The following is a 23,773-nucleotide window of genomic DNA, read 5'->3' on the forward strand; positions in this document are numbered from 1 at the left end:
GCTGGTCATCCTGGAATCAGGGGAACTTATTCTCTAGTCTAGAGAACGTGGTTAGGATAAGATCCTAAACTGTGCTTTTCTTCTGTGTTTGAAAGGGATAATGCTACCCTTGATTGCAAACGCCTGTAATTTGCTTATTGGTTGAGGCCAGGTTGGTCATCTCTCAAAGATGGAAAAACTCATATTTGGTTATGCTGGACATATTTGGTTATGCTGGACACCTGGCTTGAGAGCAGTACATGTGAAAAGGATCTAGGAGTCTTGGTTGACCACAAACTTGACATGAGCCAACAGTGTGACGCGGCAGCTAAAAAAGCCAATGCAATTCTGGGCTGCATCAATAGGAGTATAGCATCTAGATCAAGGGAAGTAATAGTGCCACTATATTCTGCTCTGGTCAGACCTCACCTGGAGTACTGTGTCCAGTTCTGGGCACCACAATTCAAGAAGGACACTGACAAACTGGAACGTGTCCAGAGGAGGGCAACCAAAATGGTCAAAGGCCTGGAAACAATGCCTTATGAGGAACGGCTAAGGGAGCTGGGCATGTTTAGCCTGGAGAAGAGGAGGTTAAGGGGTGATATGATAGCCATGTTCAAATATATAAAAGGATGTCACATAGAGGAGGGAGAAAGGTTGTTTTCTGCTGCTCCAGAGAAGCGGACACGGAGCAATGGATCCAAACTACAAGAAAGAAGATTCCACCTAAACATTAGGAAGAACTTCCTGACAGTAAGAGCTGTTCGACAGTGGAATTTGCTGCCAAGGAGTGTGTTGGAGTCTCCTACTTTGGAGGTCTTTAAGCAGAGGCTTGACAACCATATGTCAGGAGTGCTCTGATGGTGTTTCCTGCTTGGCAGGGGGTTGGACTCGATGGCCCTTGTGGTCTCTTCCAACTCTTCTATGATTCTATGATTCTATAATTCTATGAAATGATACGCTAAAGCATTGTTTATTACCATCTGAGAAAAACCAAGGCACTATTTAAAACTTTAAAGAGCCATGCAGTAGGGTCTTCCTCTAGTCCTCCTCAACTTCTTCCTCCAACTGTTGACACAGATTCCAAACTTTCTCCTCCAGCAGGTAAATTAACCTCCTTTTGTACCTAGTTTTGCTCCTTCTTTACATTTCCTCTACCTTTATTCTCACACTGACCAGTCTCCTGGGTTTTGCAGCTTGTTGTATGCTTGCTTGCTTTACTCCATTGACTTGAAGTTCAAATCCATCTGATCTCCCGATACTTGGCCTCCTGGCATTACTCAATGACATGGCAAAAGCCTCTTCGTTCAGTATGAGCATTGCTTACTATACAAGACCTCACCTTACAAATTCTGAATACCAGTTGCTGGCAGCTGCCGGAGGGGAGAGGGTTGTTGCACTCAAGTCCTGCTTGCAGGTTTCGCACAGGCCTCTGGTTGGCCACTTCGAGGATGCTGGACTAAATGGCCGTAGTCCTGATCCAGGATGCTCTTCTTAAATTCTTAATTTTGATCTCTGGCTTCTAATCCCACAAGGAATACTTGCCTCAGAATAGGGGGAGGGGCCATCACTAATAATGGTGTAAATTAAAAGATGCCTGCTTCTTGGGAGAAAAGCAATGACAAACCTAGACAGCATCTTAAAAAGCAGAGACATCACCTTGCCAACAAAGGTCCATATAGTTAAAGCCATGGTTTTCCCAGTAGTGATGTATGGAAGTGAGAGCTGGACCATAAAGAAGGCTGGTCGCCGAAGAATTTATGCTTTTGAATTATGGTGCTGGAGGAGACTCTTGAGAGTCCCATGGACTGCAAGAAGATCAAACCTATCCATTCTGAAGGAAATCAGCCCTGAGTGCTCACTGGAAGGCCAGATCCTGAAGCTGAGGCTCCAATACTTTGGCCACCTCATGAGAAGAGAAGACTCCCTGGAAAAGACCCTGATGTTGCGAAAGATGGAGGGCACAAGGAGAGGGGGATGATAGAGGACGAGATGGTTGGATAGTGTTCTCGAAGCTACCAGCATGAGTTTGACCAAACTGCGGGAGGCAGTGGAGGACAAGAGTGCCTGGCGTGCTCTGGTCCATGGGGTCACAAAGAGTTGGACACGACTAAACGACTAAACAACAACAACACATACTTTCAATGTAAGAGGTTCTAGATTCAATCCTTACATTGCTTGGAGGCTACAGTGGTATATTATTTTTTATATATAAATACGATACATTACGATAATATTTATTGTCATTGCCCCATACAGAACAACAAAATTGAACAAATCTACATCAGACATTGAAAAACCAACAAGCCTGCTATCCCAGCTATCCCAGCCTGTTTAGCCCCCTAAAAACTCTGATACCCCATTATTAAATTCAATATACTCCCATAGAGACTACATTACACTGCGTTTAAAACCAAAATCGCATTTGAATAGAAACAGCTTCTCAGGCGGCTAGTCCTAGTCTTTATAACCCTGTACCTTCTTCCAGAAGGCAGAAGCTGAAAGAGATAATTTCCAGGGTGCGTACTGTCCTGCGCTATATCTGCGGCCTTCTTACGGCACCTGGAAGCATAGATTTGAAATAAGCAAAGAAACAAACTTCAGGTAGGACTGAGAAAGACTCCTGTCTGAAATCCTAGCAAGTCACCGGCTGTCAGTCAATATATACAATACTTTGCTAGATGGAGCAAATTAGGCAGCTTCCTAATATGTCCATCTGAAGTGTCTTTTTAAAAAATTATTTTTAGGCATGACTTCCCACTAGTAGTTTTTGTATGAGTGCCTTATAGTTCCCCTCCCTCTACTATAAATGGGTATTTCAAAGGTCCAAGGGACATTTCATGGGGCTTTCCATCCCCACTTGCCCCCATGATTCTCGGCAGATGTGGGGAATACTGTATATTTTAACTAGGGGCCACATTCCCTTCTGGGCAGTGTTCTAGGGGCCACATGCCAGGGGTGAGTGGAGCCAGAGCCTCAAGAGGGCAGAGCAATGAATGCAAATTTTACCTTTGTACAGTAGGCTAGTCAGTGTCTACACACCCCTCTCTGTTCCCCTTCGAAGGGAGCAAGAGGACCGATCAGAGTTCAAGGACGAAATAGGGGAAAGCACTGGAGGGGTGTGTGCAAAGCAAATTTGGTAGGCGGTGCCGCTGAGAAGGGGCCGTGGCCTGGAGAGAGTCTTTGAGGGCCAGTTAGAGAGCCTTAGAGAGATCCACCCCTGCTTTTCATATCTACAACGCGGGTGGCACTGTGGGTAAAACCTCAGTGCCTAGGACTTGCTGATCGTAAGGTCGGCGGTTCGAATCCCCGCAACGGGGTGAGCTCCCACCGTTCGGTCCCAGCTCCTGCCCACCTAGCAGTTCGAAAGCACCCCTAAGTGCAAGTAGATAAATAGGGACCGCTTACGCTTACTTAGCGGGAAGGTAAACGGCGTTTCCGTGCGTGTTGCTGGTGCTGGCTCGCCAGTGCAGCTTAGTCACACTGGCCACGTGACCCGGAAGTGTCTTCGGACAGTGCCAGCTCCCGGCCTCTAGAGCGAGATGAGCGCGCAAACCCTAGAGTCGGTCACGACTGGCCCATACGGGCACGGGTACCTTTACCTTTTTATGCAAGGCAAATGAGAGATCACTGGGTTGGGTGTGGAGGGAAAACCCTGGTGATAGGAGCTTTTTTTTTTTTTTTAGTTTTGCCCAAAGTTGCCATTTTTGTATTCTGTATGGGAATTATGGCAACCGAAGCACAGTTTTTTTATGCAACAATAGTATTTGCTCCACAGCAGGAGAACAATATGTTCTCTGTTTATCAAAGCTTCTCACACAAGACCCTTTCTGGACAAAAAGACACAGTGTGGATGTTATTCTACTGAAGAATGTTGCAGCTGAGAATTACCACAGCCTCAAATCCTCCTCAGATCAGAAAAATCACTGGGAAAACTAGTAAGATAGGGAATGGGAGCAGCTGCTTAAAGCACGCAAGCAGGCACCAGGAATTTTGCAGGCTTCTCACTTTCTCCTCCACCTTCCCTAACATGGGCATAGGGGGGGGCAGGGAGTGGCAGCCGCCCCCCATCAAGTTAAACAATAGAAGTGCTTAACTAAGTGACCAATCATGACGGTTCTGCCCCCACAACAAAGTCCTGCCTCCCCCCAACAAAAATCATGTCTACACCCATTTTCCCTAACACAAGTTTTAACTAGTATTTATCAGGCCCAATTTTCTCAATGGAAGCTATCTTTAATGTGCAGAGATGCAGCCTCAAGTTCTCCACTGCAGCTATATGAAGGACTGGACAGTAGCTCCCATCAGAGGGGAAAAGGTTCAGTCCTAGAGGTAACAGGAAATACTTCAACTTTGGTGTTTTTATGTAATTATTTCAAAAGACAGAACAGATTATGCCTGGCTTTAAGGAATTTGTGCCATAGCTTCGCTGTACTGTACCTCCCAAACCAATTAGTAATGTAACTACACAGCTCACTGCCTCTGTGTATTGCATAACTATTACAACATTTTTCAGGACCAGATTTTCTATCCACCAGAGTAGACCACCTTTTTACTGAGTGTTTGTCCTGATTTATTTGCAAAAACTTTTCGGGGTGTCTGCTTGTTTGGAGGAAGGTTATTACACGATGCACCGCTCAATTGCCACCCCAAACTTGCTAGTGCATTTCCCTGTCGCAAGTTACCACAGAAAGTTTGATATTTTTGGAAGTGGGCTTGTTGTGGTTGGAAGAGTTCAAGTCCACTTTCACTGTACAACCCTAAATTTGCCAGCATATGCTTAAATCCCACCTGCAAAGTATTGACAATCTGGAAGCAGCCTCAGAATGACTTCCTCCCAGGGCAAATAGCAGCTGTGGATGAGGAATTTGGATGAGGACCATGGCTGGGACAGAGGGTTAAATTCCCTGACCACCACTGCAGTCTTAGTCCGCCTTGGTCACCTCTGTGGCTGCTGTTTAGCAAACAAAACCCCAAGCACAGCATTGTTCATCATGTAGAACATGTATTTTGTCCTGAATATGCAGCAACAATTCACAGTGGCTTCCTTGACCAGTTTTCCTTGTCTTGTCGTTTCTTAACTCTGCAGGGGAAGGTCAGGCCAGGTTTTAAAAATAAAACATTAAACTTATATATACTGTATATACTGTATATATATAAAAAAGAGATATTTATTTTAAAAAATAATGGAACAACACCTTTTGTTCTCTGTGTCCACAGAACCACTAGTATACATTTTACAACAGAACATGGCTTATCATACAAGGCTCTGTGATAAGAAGATCAGTGCAAACAACGGAACAGTACTGATAGCGGTTACTGTACATTAAATCACACACACAATACCCTGCAGGTGAGTCTAGCATGTCACAGGTTCTTCACAAAGGCCAAATCCTACTGACATTTTACTCCTTATTCAGAACAGCACCTGCCAACAGATATATGGGAATACCACCCCCCCAAATGGTCCATAGTGGTGAAGTACATCTCTCCTCTTCCTCCTTCTGTCCAGGCACGGATTCTGCAAACTTTTCCCAGTCCTAGAAGTTGCTCTCAGTGCTGGAAACATGGGGCACTGATGTGGGTCTGGGGAAAGGGGAGTGGCGTGAAAAGCACTTCGGTGGGTGCTGGGGGCAGCGTATGGAGGATGGAGCAGTGAGTCTCGTGCGAAGTCAGCATGGCAGAGAAGTGTTTCAGTTCATCTGACAGTTGCTTGATCTCCCGGCGCAAAGCAGCATTCTGCCTCTCCAAGTCTTGACTCTCCTTTAAAGAAAAGGGGGGAGGGAATCAGTTAGAAACTACAGGCCCACCATGGAGAAAGAAAATGGGGGCAGTCCACTGGCTGAAGGGCCAAATGCAGGCCTTGGCCTAATTTTATGTAGGTGACACGGCGAGGAAAAACTGAGGTAAAAGAGGATGAAAGAAGGAAGTTGCATCCACACCATAAAATTATATTACATTTAAAGCAGGCATGTCCAACAGGTAGATCGTGATCTATTGCGTATCGAGACCCCTCAGGCACCCCCTCATTGGGAAATAACTCACACCAGGACACAGATATTAATTTTATGTTATTGGGCATATTTGGCCACAACTTTATTGAATTACAGAATGTGAGCGGTATTGGCTTAGGCATTGATTGGACTCAACTATATCTGACTTCTGCCCGCTGCGCAGGAAGTCCGGTCCAAGAGGAAGTCCTCCGGCTTGCTCCTCCGTTTAAACTGCCCCGGCCATGCCCTCCTGGGCAGCGGATTGGCTAGCCAGGCTCTGACGTGGCCGGGATCCCCTGGGCAATGGGGGACAAAGTCCCCCGTCTCCGGTGGGGAGTGGATGGCAACGCGGTCCACTGCAACTCCTCCCCACTGGGAAGTGGAGCGGATCTGGCTGAACCCCTAAAAATGGGGCTTTCCTCCTCCCTAAAAAATCTCAACAACTTAGACCAGAACCTCAAAAAAGGGGGTAGATCACTGCCAGTTTTTAACTGTTGGTAGATCACAGTCTCTTGGGAGTTGGCTACCCCTGATTTAAAGCATGTAACTTTCCCCAGGGAATCCTGTACAGCCCAGACTCTTCCCTCCTTTCCTAGTAAGGGACAATGAGCCCTTATGCAGGCCTCTATTTTGAAGTCCTGTCAAGGAACTGTATATAGCCCTGTTTTAATAGATCGATGGATTACCATTATCAGTGTGAAACCTGAATGAGTAAACAAGGTTCCAACATGCTAGTAAAAGTGAGAAAAGGGCAGGGAAATGATACATTGGGGATATCAACAAAAGAAAGCAGGATCTCACTATAAGGTGGAGGACAGAGGTGGTGATTTAGAGTGCAGCACGAGAGGCAGAGAGGCACTGAATTTTTGCACCGTGCAAGGTGCTGCTCAAATTTTGAGACCCCAAGATCAGCCACGGGTGGAGGGTGGTTAGTTAATTATGAGTTTAGGACAGTTCAAGAAACTAGCTGTATCTTTTAACAGTAGGCATTATGAAAAACACAGGTTGATACTTGCAGCTCAAGGGAGAAAGAGGTCTTAGCTTGCATCCTGCTATGTCCTGTGAGCAGGATAAGCAATCCCTTTCTTCATCTCTTAAGGCCCCAATGGGGGAATTTCCTTTTAATGCAAATACTAGCTTCAGAGGAGGGATTTTCCTCAGAACTGCAGCAGGGGAGGAAATGGTTAAATACCCCCCCATAAGATCCAGATAATTATCACTTCCTCCCCCAACTGGTGTTATTTGCATTTACAAAGTTAAAAGCAAAGACACATTTAATGTCAAGTCTAGTTTGGCCCTGAAAGAGAAAGGAGAGGGAGGCAATAATTTAGCTGCCTTCCAGCCCTGTCTAGATTACCAGAATTATTTCCTTTCATCTTTCCTGGCAGGGAGGTGTATCCCCAGCTACTCCTGTGCAACTCAATTTGCTTCTGTTCTTCAGAGCTAGAAGTTAAAAAGGAGGAGGGAGGGCATCCAGTAATTATTTTCTCCACAACAGATGAAGTGATGATCTCTGAGGTTTGCGGTTGCCAATTCCCACAACTGTAGTGACACTTGTTTTTTTCAGTCACCAAAGTCACAGGAATTGCAACAGAGAACTGTGGCCCATGCAGAAGTGTACAGAACTTGGGGGTCACGCTATGGGTTTCCATGTGAATACACACATCAGGTGAGCCGGTGTGGTACAGGGCAGTGGTTTCCCCAACTTTGTTTTCTGTGTAGACCACTTGAAAATTGCTGAGGGCCTTTGCAGGCAACTTTTTTATTATTATTTGTGCCTGCTGTACCAATTGCAATAGCCCTGCTTATTTGGTGCCTCTCAACAACCACTCATGTTGAGAACATCCAGGCTGTTGAGGAGGAAAGGAGACTTCTACTTTGGGAGAGGCACTAAAGGGAGCACCACAGGATAGAAACCTCTGGTTCTAGAGCAGTGATGGCCAAACTTGGCCCTCCAGCTGTTTTGGGACTACAACTCCCATCATCCCTAGCTAACAGGACCAGTGGTCAGGGATGATGGGAATTGTAGTCCCAAAACCACTGGTGGGCCAAGTTTGGCCATCACTGAGTTAGAGCGTCCATCTAAGACCTGGAAGACCTGGTGATTCCCACTGGCGACCATGAACCAGTCCCTGTCTCTCAGCCTAACTTAAGCCTCATTAGGTTGTTGTGAGGATAAAAATGGGGAGGAGAACCGAGTGTGCCCCCTTGAGCTACTTATACAAAAGGCAGGATAGAAATATAATATTACATTCTAGAAAATTAGAAAGTATGGCTTTCTGCAAGGTACATTGCCTGGAGCCCTTTTATAATATGCAAAATACCGTAGGTCTTAGGTACATTTGTAGAAAGAAGAGATCCACAGCAAGAAGCATCATATTATTATTATTTTTTGCTTTAAAGATATAGTTTTCAGTTAGAAACCTCTCCCATCTGCTAGGCCCCAAAAGTGGGGGGGGGAGTGGGCTTTCCAAGCACAATTCAAAGTGTTGGTGCTGACCTTTAAAGCCCTAAACAACCTTGGCACAGTATACCTGAAGGAGCATCTCCACCCGCATCATTCAGCCTGGACACTGGGGTCCAGCTCCGAGGGCCTTGCGGCAATTCCCTCTCAATGCAAGAAGGGAAGTTACAGAGAACAAGGCCTCTGTGGTGGCACCCCATCAGATAAACAAAGAGATAAGCAATTGTTCGACTTTTTGTAGACAAGTGAAGGCAGCCCTATTTCAGGAAGCTTTTAACATTTGATGTTTTGCCATGTTCCTTTATATTTTGTTGAAAGCTACCCAGAGCAGCTGGAGCAATCCAGCAGGTTTAAAAAAATAAAAACGAGCAGGCCTCTGTTTTTGACTGCAGTACTGTATCTAAGAAGTGGTAGTGGGAAAGGGTCTGTGTGGGTGGGGTTCATAGCCTTTTTTCGCTAGCTACTCTAGAGTTTCCAGGCTGATTGACTGACGTTTTCTTCCTGTAAACTCGTGTTCTGGGCAAACCCAAGCAGAGAACCCAGCCCCGTGCTGATAGCGGATGACATTTTCAGTCCTCGGCCGCACTCTCTCCCCAGCCGGCGACTTATGAGAAATGACAGCAGTGTATCCTCCGCCGCCTGTAGGTTCCCACTGCCTGTCACCAAGCCCTTTTCATACATGCGTATTTCCTCGGCCACAGACATCCTGACCCGAGAGAGCGTGCGGCTCAGGCCTCAAGGAGATGGAGTGGGGGTGGGGAAGGTCAACAACTGCCATCTAGAAGCAGAAAAACCACCTGCCACAGGAAACCTGCTACTGGCCTAGAAGGAAAGTCTCACTTGTTTCTTTCAGCAGCTGGGGAAAGCGGCAACGCAATGGGGAAATTCACCAGAAGATAAAGGGGAGGGGAGCTTCTCTCTCCTTGTAGGTGCAAAAACACGGGGAAACGTTTTGTACAGAGAACAAGGCTGGCTCTCCTTTAAAATCCTGTTTGCAATTAAGATTGGCGGCATGGCATACAGTGGTACCTCAGGTTACATACACTTCAGGTTACAGATTCTGCTAACCTAGAAATAGTGCTTCAGGTTAAGAACTTTGCTTCAGGATGAGAACAGAAATCGGGCTCCAGCGGCGCGGCGGCAGCAGGAGCCCCATTAGCTAAAGTGGTGCTTCAGGTTAAGAACAGTTTCAGGTTAAGAACAGACCTCCAGAACGAATTAAGTACTTAACCCGAGGTACCACTGTACTGCTGAAAATATCTTTCCAAAGGCAGCCTCATTGGATTCTGCATTATCTTACTGAATGCTATTGTCGACACTGGCTGGCAGCAGATTTCTAGGGTTCAGGCAAGGGTCTTTTTCAGCCCTCCTTAGAGATGCCTGGGACCTTTTGGGTGTAAATTGTGTGCTGTGCTACTGAGCTATGGCTCTTCCCCATTTGCTCTTTTATCTTCAGACAAGGTGCTGCTCTTGTTGTGCAGATACTGCTTTTCCCCCAGCAGAAGCAGTTGTGTTTGCAACTGTGGCCAGTTTCAGCAGTTCTGGAGCCACAAACAAAAGACATTGGTCATAAATGTGAGTGATCTGGTGCAGAGCTGAGTCACGGGCCTAGTTCAGACAGAAAAGAAGAGAAACAAGCAGACTAGATCTGTGCTTGGAATGCACCACAGCAGGTGGGGAATTGCATGCTTGGATGCTTTCTGGCGAAAAAGAAAAACTACTTGCCCGCATAAAACTAGCATATCAGAGAGAAGGCTAGGTGAGAATTTTTCTCCATTATACTGTATCTTGGTTTCTACATGCAGATATAACGTTCGATATGTGTGATTGCTTCTTACTTTTACCCAGTGCTCAATACAGTGGTACCTCGGGTTAAGTACTTAATTCGTTCCGGAGGTCCATTCTTAACCTGAAACTGTTCTTAACCTGAAGCACCACTTTAGCTAATGGGGCCTCCCACTGCTGCTGCGCGATTTCTGTTCTCATCCTGAAGCAAAGTTCTTAACCTGAAGCACTATTTCTGGGTTAGCGGAGTCTGTAACCTGAAGCGTATGTAACCTGTACTAGCATCGCAGTACTGTGGAAGGTATAGGAATGCATATGCTCACCTCAATGCATATACAGTATACCATGGGATTCAGGGTGTATGCTCTGGATAATTTGTGGTATCTGTGTTATTAAGTGCATAAAAGTATTAAAATGAGTTGACATCATTGCTGATATAGGAACAAGCGGGGGAACTATACTAAGGGAGAAAGGTTCTGCTGATTTGCCTGCTAGACTCCCATAAATCAAGAAAAGAGAGCCTTTCTTTTCCTGTGAGGGCCCTATATGGCAGATTGCTAAAGCAACGAAAAAATGAATATTGAATTATATGAAAGGAGCTTTTACAAAAAGGCACACCCAGCCACACAATTGCCCACCTGCAGTCTGTGGTGGTACAGTCCAGGAACAATTTTATCACCCCACCTGCACGAAACAGGGCTAATACCAGAGAAATCCTGGTGGGTAGGGGATGGACGTTCTTACCATGTGCAGGGTATCTGCTTTCTGTGTCTGTTTCTGTCGGCTCTTCTGGGCTGCAATACGATTCTTTTCTCTTCTTTGTACTTTTCTCATATCATCCGAAGATTCCTGGGTGAGGGGAATCACGCAATACAAGGTATGACAACAGGAATACCATCTTAACATCTGTACATGTAAGGATCTTGCATAGAATGGCAATCTTGGGATAGAAAGCAGAAGGAAGCGTTTTTCTCAGCAATTATCTCTCCTCCTCCATTGTCTCCATGGCAGATTAATTATCAGCTTGATAGAGGACCCTCCCCCTGCCTAAATTTGCCCCAATTCCTAATGCAGGAGAAGGAAGTGCATCTAAGGATCAGGAGAACCAGCAAGTTAATTCCATGAGACATCAGAGATGAGCAACAACCCTTTTGGAACTCTCAATACAAAACAGTTGGGGTGTTCATCTTACATTCAGTTAACTAGAGCAGGGAAGGATGACCTCCAGATGTTGCTGGACTACAAATCCCATCATTCCTTACCATTGGCCATGTTGGCTGGGGCTGATGGGAGCTGTAGCCCAACAGTATCTGAAGAGCCACAACTTCCCCTTTCCTGAACTACAGTATTGGGTTTTATGTAAAAGTCCCCCAACCTACCAATCCCAACCTAGCTATGGTCCTAGGATATAGCGTGAAGGCACATGAGACTACCAGCTTACAAAGCTACGCCAGTTTAAGCCTGCTTAGTATCTCTCAATAGGTGATGGACTACCTGGGAACCATACATATGCTGCCTTGGGTTTCATGAAGGAAGCAGGGAGGGATATAAATGTTAAGATAAAAAAACCGATTCACCCATGTCTTTGTCCACATGCCTTTGCCTCACTTTTAAAAAAATTACATCATGTCTAATGATGTAATTTCATGCCTTCCTTGGATAATCTCTTAGTGAGTTGTGTTTAACAATTCTTGTAGGGTTCCTACTTCCTTTAGTATATGAGTCTATGAACTCTTTGCACAGATTTGTTCAAGTTTTAAGGACCTGTTCCTAGCAAAGTAAATATCTGGTCTCCATTTTAGGATTTTAAAACTTATCCCATCTTGGGTGGTTGTGGTGCTGGCGGCATCTTAACTCTTTCAACGTTTTCTTGAGAGGACCACAATTGATCAGCACACCTGGCTGCTAACCAGAAGGTTGGTAGTTCAAGCCCACCCAGGGATGGCTATGGGCAGGATTCCTGCATCGCAGGGGGTTGGACTAGATGACCCATGGGGTCCCTTCCATCTCTACAATTCTATGATTCTATGACCTCCAAAGTTTCTTCTTTTTTGGGACCGTGACTTCACCCCAGGGAGAATGGCACAATCCAGCAGAGGCTTGAGCAGTGCCAAGCAGATGAGGACATTTTATGCCACCTATCTGTAAACAGTTATTCTGCTACGATAGCCATCAACGACACTTGTGATGCTTTTCTGCAAGCTTCCTCATTCGGTCCCTGCATTGCTTTGATTTTAACTGTTTCGTATTACCCTATTGCCTAGCTTCTTATTTTTGGTTTAGCTTTTCTGAACAGCATTTTCCTGGGTTTGTCCCTACATCAGTTCCTTCAAAGTCCTACGAAAATCCCGAGAGCGCTGAACGTTTCTCATTCATTCTGTTCCTCTCTGTTTCAGCACACGAGATGAACGAGAAGTGTTTGGCAAAGTGGCAAGACGGTATCCATCGGAGTTCATATTTCATTTCTGGAGTTATTCTGGTGCCTCTAAGCATAAACAGGCAGAAATCCTATAGGCAAAGTTTTCCCCATGCTAGGAGATGCCGCATCTGTTGAATTTCTGTGTTTTGTGCTCAAGGCACAGGAGCCCTGCTAGAAAAAAGGAGAGACGGCCATAAAATTAACTCAAAAGGAATTGCCCAAACTGTACCTGTTTGCTGGATGAAGAGGACTGGCTGTAGCTGCTGGAGTCGCTGCTGTCAGAGCTATGGGGCATGGCTTACAGCTCCCCCTGCCTGTCGTCTTTCCTTTCTTGCTTCCTGGAGGTCTTTGGTGATTCCTCCACTACTTTTCTATTGATTTTTCCTCTTTCCTCCTTTCCCTCTCCTTCTGACTTCTTGGTCGCTTTCTTTGACACTCTCCCAGCGTCTACATTCCTGTCCTTCTAGAGTCTGCAGCTCGCTCTGATAGTTCCCTCTCTTTAGAGCTTAGCTGCTGTGGTTTCTCGGAAGCTGCAAGGGACTCAACTGAAAGTCACGTGGGCGGAAACTCCGAAGATCAAAAGTAATGAGAATGAGAGAGAGAGAGAGAGAGAGAGAGAGAGAGAGAGAGAGAGAGAGAGAGAAAACCTTTGGGAAAATCAAAATGGTCTGAAAAGGAAAAAAAACCCGCATAACTTAAGGCAGTTAGAAGAAGAGAAAGAGCGGTTTCGGCTACATTGCAAACCTCAGAAGAGGAGAAGAAACAACAAAGTCTGTTAAGTATAAAGATAGGGTTGCCATATTTCAAAAAGTAAAATTCCTGACACCCACAAAGTGGCTTTTTACATGGCAGACCCCCAAATTACTGTTTTTTGTTTTTTGTTTTTTTTAGGAAACCACCAAAATCGTTGAGAATCTTTTTGGGGAACAAACCCAAATTGTTGAACTTTTGGGGGGAGACCTCAACACAAAATACAGTGGAACCTCAGGTTACCTACGCTTCAGGTTACAGACTCGGCTAATCCAGAAATATTACCTCGGGTTAAGAACTTTGCTTCAGGATGAGAACAGAAATCGTGCTCCGGCGGCGCAGCAGCAGCAGCAGCAGGAGGCCCCATTAGCTAAAGTGGTGCTTCAGGTTAAGAACAGTTTCAGGTTAAGAACAGACCTCTGGAACGAATTACCGTATTTTTTGCACCATAACACTCACTTTTTTCCTCCTAAAAAGTAAGGGGAAATGTCTGTGCGTGTTATGGAGGGAATGCCTACGGGTGGCATGCCTACGGATTTTCCTCCTCTAAAAACTACGTGCGTTTTATGGTCGGGTGCGTGTTATAGAGCGAAAAATACGGTAAGTACTTAACCTGAGGTACCACTGTAGTGATTTTAAGCTTTTGGAGCTGTTTCTGAGGGGCATAGGAGGAGGGGTGCGAGGTGTGTGGTACGTCCTGGGTGTCATCCTTGAGTGGGGTGACAAAATGTCACACCGCGGGGGGGGGGGGCGGCACTGGCCTGCAGCACGCCTGAGCTACGCATCTCTCCTGGGAGTGACTTAGTGGCATGGAACCCCACGCTGCCCAAGACAGCAGCATGGGCCTTGCATCCGCCAGATGGACTCTGTGGGCAGATTGCCGCCCCCCTGGGCGGATCACCACAGCACCCCTGTACGGTGCCGCCATGCACAGAGCGCTGCGGCGCCCCCATGAGTGGCTCACCCCGCCCCTGCCGCTCCTGGTGCAGCTAGCTACGCCCCTGCTGTTTCCACTACTTTTTCTAGCACGTTGCCATTCATCCAGGTTTCCCCTGACATTTTGCCAATTTGGCAAAATTGCCCCCAACGCCATTTTTACACCCCAAAACCAGGACATGTCAGGAATTTTCCTGACGAATGGGATATCTATATAAAGATGAATTGTGAAGGAGCCGTATGATGGGGGGGGGGGACAGTTCAGTCCAAATATATTTTGTAAAGGCCATCACAATTGTAAATGGCTGTGATGTATCTTTATGATTCAGCACTATATAAATATTTATAGAAATAAAATAAAAATGCAATGTTCAGTACTGGTAAAAAAACAAACCATTGTGATTTTTTTAAAAAATAATAATTTTAAAAAGCTGTACATTTGCAAGTAAGCAAGCAAAGGAGACAATCTTTGGTATTAGAATTCTCAAGCAAGTAGTTAAGATATTTTCATATTTATATATCTATCTTATATTTATATATCTATCTTTAGATTGTTAAGAGCATCAGAGATCTCAAAAACTCCTTAGTGAAAATGATGTACTAACTAACATTTGGAACGTGTCACTAAAACTGACCTCCTTATTCAAAGGTTGGAAAACAGCCAATACAACAAGGGTTCTAGGAGGAGCCAGGAAATTACAAACCAAATGGCATCAGTTCTAAATAAATTAGTGGGAAGCATTTGTAAAGATAGGAATTATCAACCACAGAAGACCTAGCCCTTCAGAGGAAGAACTAGTGGTTTTCTGCAATGGAAAGTCCTCCTCACCAATTTTTGGATTTCTTTGCAATTCAACAGGTTTGTACTTAGTGGTGATGCAGTAGACATTATGTATATGGACTTCCAGAAAGCTGCTGACAAAGTCACTCAACAAAGGGCTTTCCTAGGTAAATTTAGCAATCACATAACAGGAAGGGTCCTCTTATCGATTAGCAACCAGTTAAGTAACAGGAAGCAGGAGATAAGAGTAAATAGACAATCTCAGATAGGTGGAAAATATGCAGTGGGATATTCCAAATGTTTCTACTGTAGCCGATCCCACTTAACTTTTTCATAAACAAAAAAATAAACTAGATTGACAGGGCGGGCTACCAGAGACCCACTCCCGTTATAACCCTCTATCTTATTTTTTCTCATCTGTGGAGGTAAAGGGCAATAAAACTCACTACCTGAACCAAGCAATTTCTATAAGAAAAAGTTGCTAGAGACAGAGATACAACCTGCTGGCAGTGATTAGTTTGATTGGCTAAGCAGAGGACATGGGCAGAAACATGTAAGGAGCGTTTCAGTTAGTGGGAAATTTATATATATATATATATATATATATATATATATATATATATATATATCCCCCGCACCTTTTCCCCTGGGTGGCTCACAAAAAAACCCAACCACAGACAGCTAAACATATAAAAGACAATAGTTAGAATTTGAAATGATGTAAAAACAACTCTATAAAAATGCAGATGGCAAAAACAGCACAGCACTAAAAGCTAAAGGACCCCTAGAGGGTTAAGTCCAGTCAAAGGTGACTATGGGGTTGCGGCGCTCATCTCGCTTTCAGGCTGAGGGAGCTGGCGTTTGTCCACAGACAGCTTTCTGGATCATGTGGCCAGCATGACTAAACCACTTCCGGCACAACTGAACACCGCGATGGAAACCAGAGCACACGGAAACACTGTTTACCTTTCTGCCGCAGTGGTACCTATTAATCTACTTGTACTGGCGTGGTTTCAAACAGCTGGGTTGGCAGAGGCAGGGACAGAGCAACAGGAGCTCAGTCCACTGTGCAGATTCAAACCGCTGACCTTCTGATCAGCAAGCCCAAGAGACTCAGTGGTTTAGACCACCGCACCACCCACGTCATTAAACAATGACACTGGATATCAGGATAAAGTCTGGACTACGGCTTGGAAGGTTTGGGGAGGGGCTCAGAAACCTGGGAGGACCGTACAACACTTTGCGGCACACAGGAACCTCCACTGAAGACAGGCATCCTGTGTTCCTACGGGATCTGATAGGAGACAGTGGATCTGTGTCACGGCAGGAGTGCACACAGTGCTTGCTCCTGTTTAACAAGCCTATTTCTAAATGAAATAAACACTGCAGGAACACCAGGGCTCTCCCATGCTCTCTCTCAAGGAAACCAGAAGAAGGGGAAGCCCATAGAATGTTGACTGATCGGCCAAGTGGTGAACATAGCTGTCAACTTTTCCCTTTTCTTGCGAGGAATCCTATTCGGAATAAGGGAATTTCCCTTAAAAAAAGGGAAACGTTGACAGCTATGGTGGTGAAGGTACAGTGGTACCTCTGGTTACGTACTTAATTTATTCCGGAGGTCCGTTCTTAACCTGAAACTGTTCTTAACCTGAGGTACCACTTTAGATAATAGGGCCTCCCGCTGCTGCCGCGTCACCAGAGCACGATTTCTGTTCTCATCCTGAAGCAAAGTTCTTAACCCAAGGTACTATTTCTGGGTTAGCGGAGTCTGTAACCTGAAGCGTAGGTAACCTGAAGCATATGTAACCCGAGGTACCACTGTACAACAATAGGCTCCCTACATGGACTATTCCTAGAACCCTATTCCTAGAATTCTTCCCATTTGAAGAATAATTGAAAGGCTGTTCTAAAACGCAATGCCTGGGCAACCTGTTATCACACTTACTCGGTTTTTTTCAAGCTTAAGTTGTTGTGTTTTTTTTAAAGTATTAAATTCAATCTAAAAGTAGACTGCTTATTTGCATACCTATCATGTGGGACAGTCCGTATTTGAAAAAGAAAAAAAAATCCCACTGACTCTGCATATGCATTGCTAATTGGATGAGGACTGAAAGCTAAGAGCAGGCCAGAAGAAAAGTAGGACAGCTGAAAAAATGCCACAGGCGAGTCAGCCCCAGCATTCCATATGCCACAAGGCCCCAGCAGCTGAGTGCAGAGGTCACGGGGAGCAAAGTGGTCCTGGTCCTGGCTTGTTCTGGGTCTTCTAAACTGAAAGTAAGACCTTGACCCAGCAGCACTTCATCAGCCAGTGCAGTTCTAACAGCACTGGTGACATGTGCTGAGGATGGGCTGCTCCACAAAGTCATCTAGCTGCTGCCTTTTGCACTAGCTGCAGCTTCCAGACCAGCCTTGAAGGTAGCCCAACATAAGCACCTTGAAATTATCCAGTCTTGAAGTTACCAGTGCGCACACCACTGTGACCAACTTGTCCAGGAAAGGCTGCACCAGCTAGAGGCCGTAGAAAGCGCTTCTCATCACTGCAGACACCTGGGGCTCCAGCAACCATGATGAATCTAGTAGCACTCCCAGGCTATGAACCTCCTCCTTCATTGGGAGTGCAGCCCCATCACAAATAGGTTACTGAGCAAGCTACTGGACCTGGAAACCACCCATAAACAGAGCTTCTGGCTTAAGAAGGATCCAGTTTCCGTTTATTCACTCTCATCCCACCCACCACTGAGTCCAGATACCGAAGGACTCGCACAGCCAAAGCCGATTCAGATGTCACAGAAAAACAGAGAAGTGAGTCTTCAATGTACAGGTGACATCATGCCCCAAATCCCCCAATGGTTTCATACAGATTTTAAATAGCGTTGCGAATAATATGGAACCCTGCAGCCGAAAAGCAATCAGCCAATGCTACTCTCTGGAAATGCCCCCATGAGTAATGGCGGAATAGTGGTTGGGAGCAGCAGTGCTTCTGAGTACCAGTTGCTGGAAACCAAAGGAGAGGAGAGTGCTGATTTGGTTGGATTCTGCTTGGTGCCTTCCTCACAGGCATCTGGGTGGTCCCTGTGAAAACAGGATGTTGGACTAGATGGGCCATTGGCCCGAACTCTTCTTATGTTCTTAGGTAACCACTATGACACAGTCACCTCATGAGAAGAGAAGACTCCCTGGAAAAGACCCTGATGTTGGGAAAGATGGAGGGCACAAGGAGAAGGGGACAACAGTGGACAAGATGCTTGGATAGTGTTCTCGAAGCTACCAGCATGAGTTTGACCAAACTGCGGGAGGCAGTAGGAGACAGGAGTGCCTGGCATGCTGTCCATGGGGTCACGAAGAGTTGGACACGACTAAACAACAACAACAACAAACAACAACATGACACAGTGGGCATCAGAGGAGGAAGGGAGTGATCATCAGGAAAGAGGGACAGAGGCCAGTGTTGCCCGTGGCACCCCAGTTTTAAGATTTTAAGAGGCAGGGGCAACTCCCTGACTGTAAAAGGTATAAAAGGTGTGTGGCTGTAACATGCAGCTACCTTTATTTACCTGTAAGATTCGTCCTGCTGGCAGTCAGCAAAAGATCTCCTTTGTTGAAGAGTTTTTGCTTTTAGCCTGGTCTCTGTCCATTTATTTCAGGTCAATTTCCCACCTGGGAATGAGTGGCGGGGAGCCAATTTTCCCATGACACCTTTCGTGCTGATTTGGCCGACTTAGGATGCTGGAGATGCGTAGACACCTTGCTGCAGAAATAGTAAGGGGCCTATGACCCCAGACCACTGGTCCTGCATTGACTAATAATAACATGCAGAACTCGCCCATTTTTAAATGTTCTCGGTACTTGCTAGAGGTATGATGCTCTTCAGCGATTCCTTGAACACGGGAGGCATATCACCACAGGTCCCACCCCACAATGTGTGTTCCTGCTTGGCACAAGGTTGCTTGAAGGACCCAGGTGTGGGATTCAGTTTCTCCCCATGGGGCTTCCTGGGTTTCATGATCTTAATCACAGCAACTGTGAAGCTGTTATCTGTGTTAGGATAACAGAGATTAAAACTACAGCCTAGGTTTCAACCTGTGTACAAGCGGCAAGAAGCAAGGATTTTCTAAGGGAGGCCATAGCAGCTGTGCAATATTATTCAAGCACTTGCTTCTCTGCTCAGTATATTGCAGAATAATGGGAGAATGGAAAGAAGATTTCGTGTTATAAACACTGTGATGCACAGTTATCCTAGTTAGGAGACCATTTGGAGGAATCCAAGAAGACTTATTTCCCATCTCCTTTTAAACATATTATTAATATGTGGCTTCTCTTCTTGCTCGCACGCGCTCTCTCTCTCTCTCCTCTCCTCTCCTCGGGTTCCTTGGGGGTGTCCAACTTTGTATTTTGGAAGGTCAGTCAGTCTACAGCTTGCACCCAGACCTTTCTCCTTGTAAATGTTACAGAAACTTTGTGAGTACAAAGTTACACAACTTTTAGAAGACACCTGAAGGCAGCCCTGTATTGGGAAGTTTTTTATGTTTGACATTTTATTATTTTTAATATTTTGCTGGAGGCTGCCCAGAGTGGCTGGGGAAACCCAGCCAGATGTATAAATAATAAAATTATCACTATTAATGTTATTACAAAGAGCATAAGTACAACCTTACATCTTCTCCCCCCCCCAAAAGACCTCCAGCCACCCCAATATGTCTAACCACCTTCACTAGCATCTGACAAAATTCTGGTTTTAAAAATGCATTATAAACCCAGACTAATTCTTTAATCCATAGCAGTCAGACTCTCTCTCTCTCTCTCTCTCTCTCTCTCTCTCTCTCTCTGTGTGTGTGTGTGTGTGTGTGTGAAGCTTTTCATGCCTGACATTTAATGCAAATGAGCTGATGAGGTAGTTTAGGCTGCGTGACAGCAAATGATTTGCATAGAAACATAAACAACAGTTAATGAAAATTGTGTGGGCCAAGTCTTCCATGACAAGTGACAAATTAACAGGCTCGGTGATTCACATTCTCTGTTTGTCTAAAGATTACCTTACCATAACGCCACTGGCACGTCAATAGTCGAGAGAGGCTTCTGCTTCTCTGGTCGCTGAGCCCTGGGCTGCTTCATGCAAATCCCTCAAGTGAAGAAAAATCAAGCAGCGCAACTGAGCAAAAAAGCTAAGCACTTCCTAATCCACATTTCGGTGGGAGAGAGTTACACTTCTGCTGTTTGATTTCCGAAGTTTTGCTCTGGTGCTCTAACCACACCATATGCTTGACCTTCTTCCTCTCCAACTTTTAAAATTAGATTTTAGAAATGGGGGGGGGGGGCTGGCCAAAGAGGGACTCAGGTGCCCCTGAAGGATCTAACCAGATGAAGGACAAAGGCCAGAGACGAAAGTAATGATGTGTGATCTAAGCTAACAACAGGGCCAATAATGCAGGTCGCTAATAGGTCCAGGAAACATGGCACTAATTATGAAGCGGTCAAAGGGAAATGTCATTTTGACACATGCATGTGAAATAGAGGTTTGATCCTTTTCCTGAGGGGTTCAGGAGCCTCCAAACATCATGAAGATTGGTCTAACTGGAAAAGGAGGAAGACTGGGGGAGAAAACCAGAGTGGTCTTGGCCATGCCCCTGCGAACTCCTTGGCCACCAAGGAGTGGTCTCTGTTGGGCAAGGGATCCTTCCGTGAAGCAGCAGGTTTGTAGTTTTCACTCCTGACAGGAGCAACGCTGAAATGGTTATATATTTAATGGGATAGCAGTTACCAAATTCAGTGACGTATTTCCAGCTGAATTTATCTCCAGTAAATTCAGCCACCTGCTCTCTTTCTCTTCTCTTCTGGGATTATGCATGATGTTCAAACAACAGGCAAAGTCTGATCTGTCAAGGAGCTTTGAGTGTTTGCCCAGAGGAACCACAAGCAACAGCTCAACAAGTTCATTCTGTGGAACAGTGATAACATCAGCGCAAGGTGAGTGTTACTGGCAAAAGAGTTTGTCCCCAAAGCTTCATCTGAGACAACAAGCCACAGTGAAACCTCTGATAGCCAAAGGTTACTTTTTTCCTCATTCATGCCGAACTGTTTCTCTACAAAAGGGAACAGGCTGTCCTGGCTGGGTTTGACCCCTGTTTCTGAGACATTCACAAGATGACTTCCTGGACAGCTGAGAGCAGCCAAGGTATAAATACAGTACTGTATATTCCTTCCCTGCTGAAAAGATAAGGACTGAGGCCTGTAATACAGTGAAGTTGGAATGAGGAGCTATAGTCTCTCCTCATGACTAGGTAAAAAGGTAATGGACCCCTGGAAGTCCAGTCAAAGGTGACTATGGGATTGTGGCGCTCATCTTGCTTTCAGGCCAAGGGAGCCGGCATTTGTCCACAGAAAGCTTTCCGGGTCGTGCCCAGCATGACTAAACTGCTTCTGGCGCAATGGGACACCGTGACAGAAACCAGAGCGCATGGAAACGCTGTTTACCTTCCTGCTGCAGTGGTACCTAATTATCTTCTTGCACTGGTGTGCTTTTGAACTGCTAGGTTTGCAAGAGCTGGGACAGAGCAAAGGGAGCTCACCTCGTCGTGGGGATTTGAACCGCTGACCTTCTGATTGGCAAGTCCAAGAAGCTCAGTGGTTTAGACAAAGAGTGCCACCCGCATCCTCACAACTATATCACTTCAGATGGGGAATAGCAACTTTGAATGCTCTTCTGCATTAAACACCTCATCTACCCACACCTGTAAGCAGCCAGTGTGGCACAGCGGTTAGAGCATTGGACTAGGACCTGAGAGGCTAGGGTTAAAATCCCCACTCAGCCACAAAGCTCTTTGAGTTTGGTCAGTCAACCAGCTACAAATTTACCAAACGGTAATATCATCTAAGTGATGATATTTGTTATGTACTGAGTTGAATAGGATCCAAACTGAAGCAGTCTGATTGGTCCTAGAACAATAGGATCCAAATTGCAGCAGTCTGATTAGTCCTAGAACAATAGGATTCAGAATGCAGCAGTCTGATTGGTCCTAGAACAATGCAGCAGTATGATTGGTTGGCAGGAACCACCCAATCCTGCTCCAGATAGAAGTGAATCCACAACCTGATTGGCTTACAGTAGAATTCCGGAATTAGCCAATCATGTGCAGCCCATTGTGTAAATAATGTATATAAAGCAGATACTGTGAGGGGATATTCATTCATCCTCCTCACCACTATGAGCTGAATAAAGAGCATGAAATCACTTTGCGACTCTGAGTATATTTCACTGGCGACGAAGGTGGGATCCCGCTGAGCTGACTGCCACACACAGCACCGCAGCACTGCCACCTGCCGCACCGCTGCCTCGCACCATGTATCCAGGCTTCAGCTCCGGGACACAAGGAACTCAGAATGGCAGCCAACAGCAGCTTCTCGCCATTCAACCCAGCATCTGGAGACTGGGAAGCGTACGCCTCCCGTTTCACCTTCCTCCTAGAAGCCAAAGGGGTCACCGACGAAGAAGACGCCAAGAAGAGGGCGATATTCTTCAGCGTCTGCGGAGAGGAGACGTTTGAAATCGCCCGGGCTCTCCTTGCGCCTGAAGACGTCGCTACTGTTCCATACAAAACAATAATGGAACAGCTGAAGGGGTACTTTTTGCCGCAGCCCTCAGTGGTGGCTCGTCGAAATGCCTTCTACGCAAAGCGGCAAGCCCCTGGGGAAACCATAACTGGGTTTGTGACCTCTCTCCGCCAAGCTGCCCGGTTCTGCAACTTCTCAGAGCTGGAGAACATGCTTCGTGACCGCCTCGTCGGTGGCCTGAAGGATGAGAAGCTGCAACGACGCCTCTACGCTAAGAAGGACCTAACGTTCCAGGTCGCTCTGGAGGAGGCCCTGGCAACGGAAGCTGCCGAGAGGTCGACGCAAGAGGCACGGCCGAGCCTGCCATCCCAACCGAGGGTCCACCACGAAGACCTCACCGACGACTCAGGATCCGACAGGGAGGAAGTGCACCGAGTACAGCAGCGCACTCAAGCAGCGCACAGACCACAGCTGCCTCGACGAGAAGTAGGAAACTGCGCAAGCTGCGGGGAGAGTCACGAGAGGAGGACCTGCCGTTTCCGCAACGCAGAGTGCAGGCAGTGCAGAAAATCGGGACACATCGCCCGGGTGTGTCGGGCTTGGCCCACCCGACACCAGGCATCAGATGACCAACCCAAGAGCCCCAGGTCCCGGGGCCCAACGCACCAAGGCAACTCGACGGAGCTCACGGAATGCCAGGTATACCAGTTGCCCCACCCCAACGTAGAGAAAATTTATGTAGAGGTACAGATAGAGGGGGCCCCATGCCGCATGGAGCTTGACACGGGTTCAACTCTATCCATAATCTCGGCAAAGACCTTAAGGAAACTGTGTCCTACTGGGGGTCCCAAACTCAGGCCGGCCCCATTCACCCTACGGGACTTCCAGAAACGTAAGGTCCCCACAATGGGGGTGGGGACCTTCAGGGTGCAATACCGAGGGCGGACGCGGCAACTGGACTTGCTTGTGGTCAAGGGCCCCTACATTAGCTTACTGGGATTGGCATGGTTTGGACCACTGGGGCTAGCTGTCACCGGGGTGAACCACACTACCTTACAAGTGGACGTGGACGCCATATGCAAGGAATTTCCAGGGGATTTCGACGGGAAATTGGGACA

At 46.2% G+C, this 23,773-nt stretch overlaps 1 protein-coding gene across 2 annotated transcripts; it reads right to left on the reverse strand.

Annotated features, from left to right (window-relative positions):
* Positions 1 to 5,132: 5,132 nt before the first annotated feature.
* BATF (basic leucine zipper ATF-like transcription factor) lies at positions 5,133 to 13,219 on the reverse strand. 2 transcript variants are annotated; one of them, XM_081174734.1, is made up of 3 exons: positions 12,870 to 13,219; positions 10,966 to 11,070; positions 5,133 to 5,742 (listed from the first exon to the last, which is right to left on the reverse strand). In XM_081174734.1, the coding sequence occupies exons 1-3, from the start codon at positions 12,933 to 12,935 to the stop codon at positions 5,533 to 5,535; spliced, it is 381 nt and encodes a 126-aa protein (XP_081030860.1). In that variant the 5' UTR covers positions 12,936 to 13,219; the 3' UTR covers positions 5,133 to 5,532. The 2 variants fall into 2 exon arrangements, with proteins under 2 accessions (XP_081030860.1, XP_081030859.1); XM_081174733.1 differs by lacking the exons at positions 10,966 to 11,070; positions 12,870 to 13,219 and adding an exon at positions 8,929 to 10,452.
* Between the last annotated feature and the right edge of the window lie 10,554 nt (positions 13,220 to 23,773).

This window comes from Podarcis bocagei (genome assembly GCF_964188305.1).
Source record: "Podarcis bocagei genome assembly, chromosome: 1".
NCBI lineage: Eukaryota > Metazoa > Chordata > Lepidosauria > Squamata > Lacertidae > Podarcis > Podarcis bocagei.

Excerpts from the sequence above, each read along its gene's own strand:
- BATF (XM_081174733.1), bottom strand. The coding sequence starts at position 9,141 with ATGTCTGTGGCCGAGGAAATACGCATGTATGAAAAGGGCTTGGTGACA. Across the intron at positions 5,743-8,928 it reads CGAGTTTACAGGAAGAAAAC|GAGAGTCAAGACTTGGAGAG; the intron begins GTCAGTCAATCA and ends TTTTCTTTAAAG.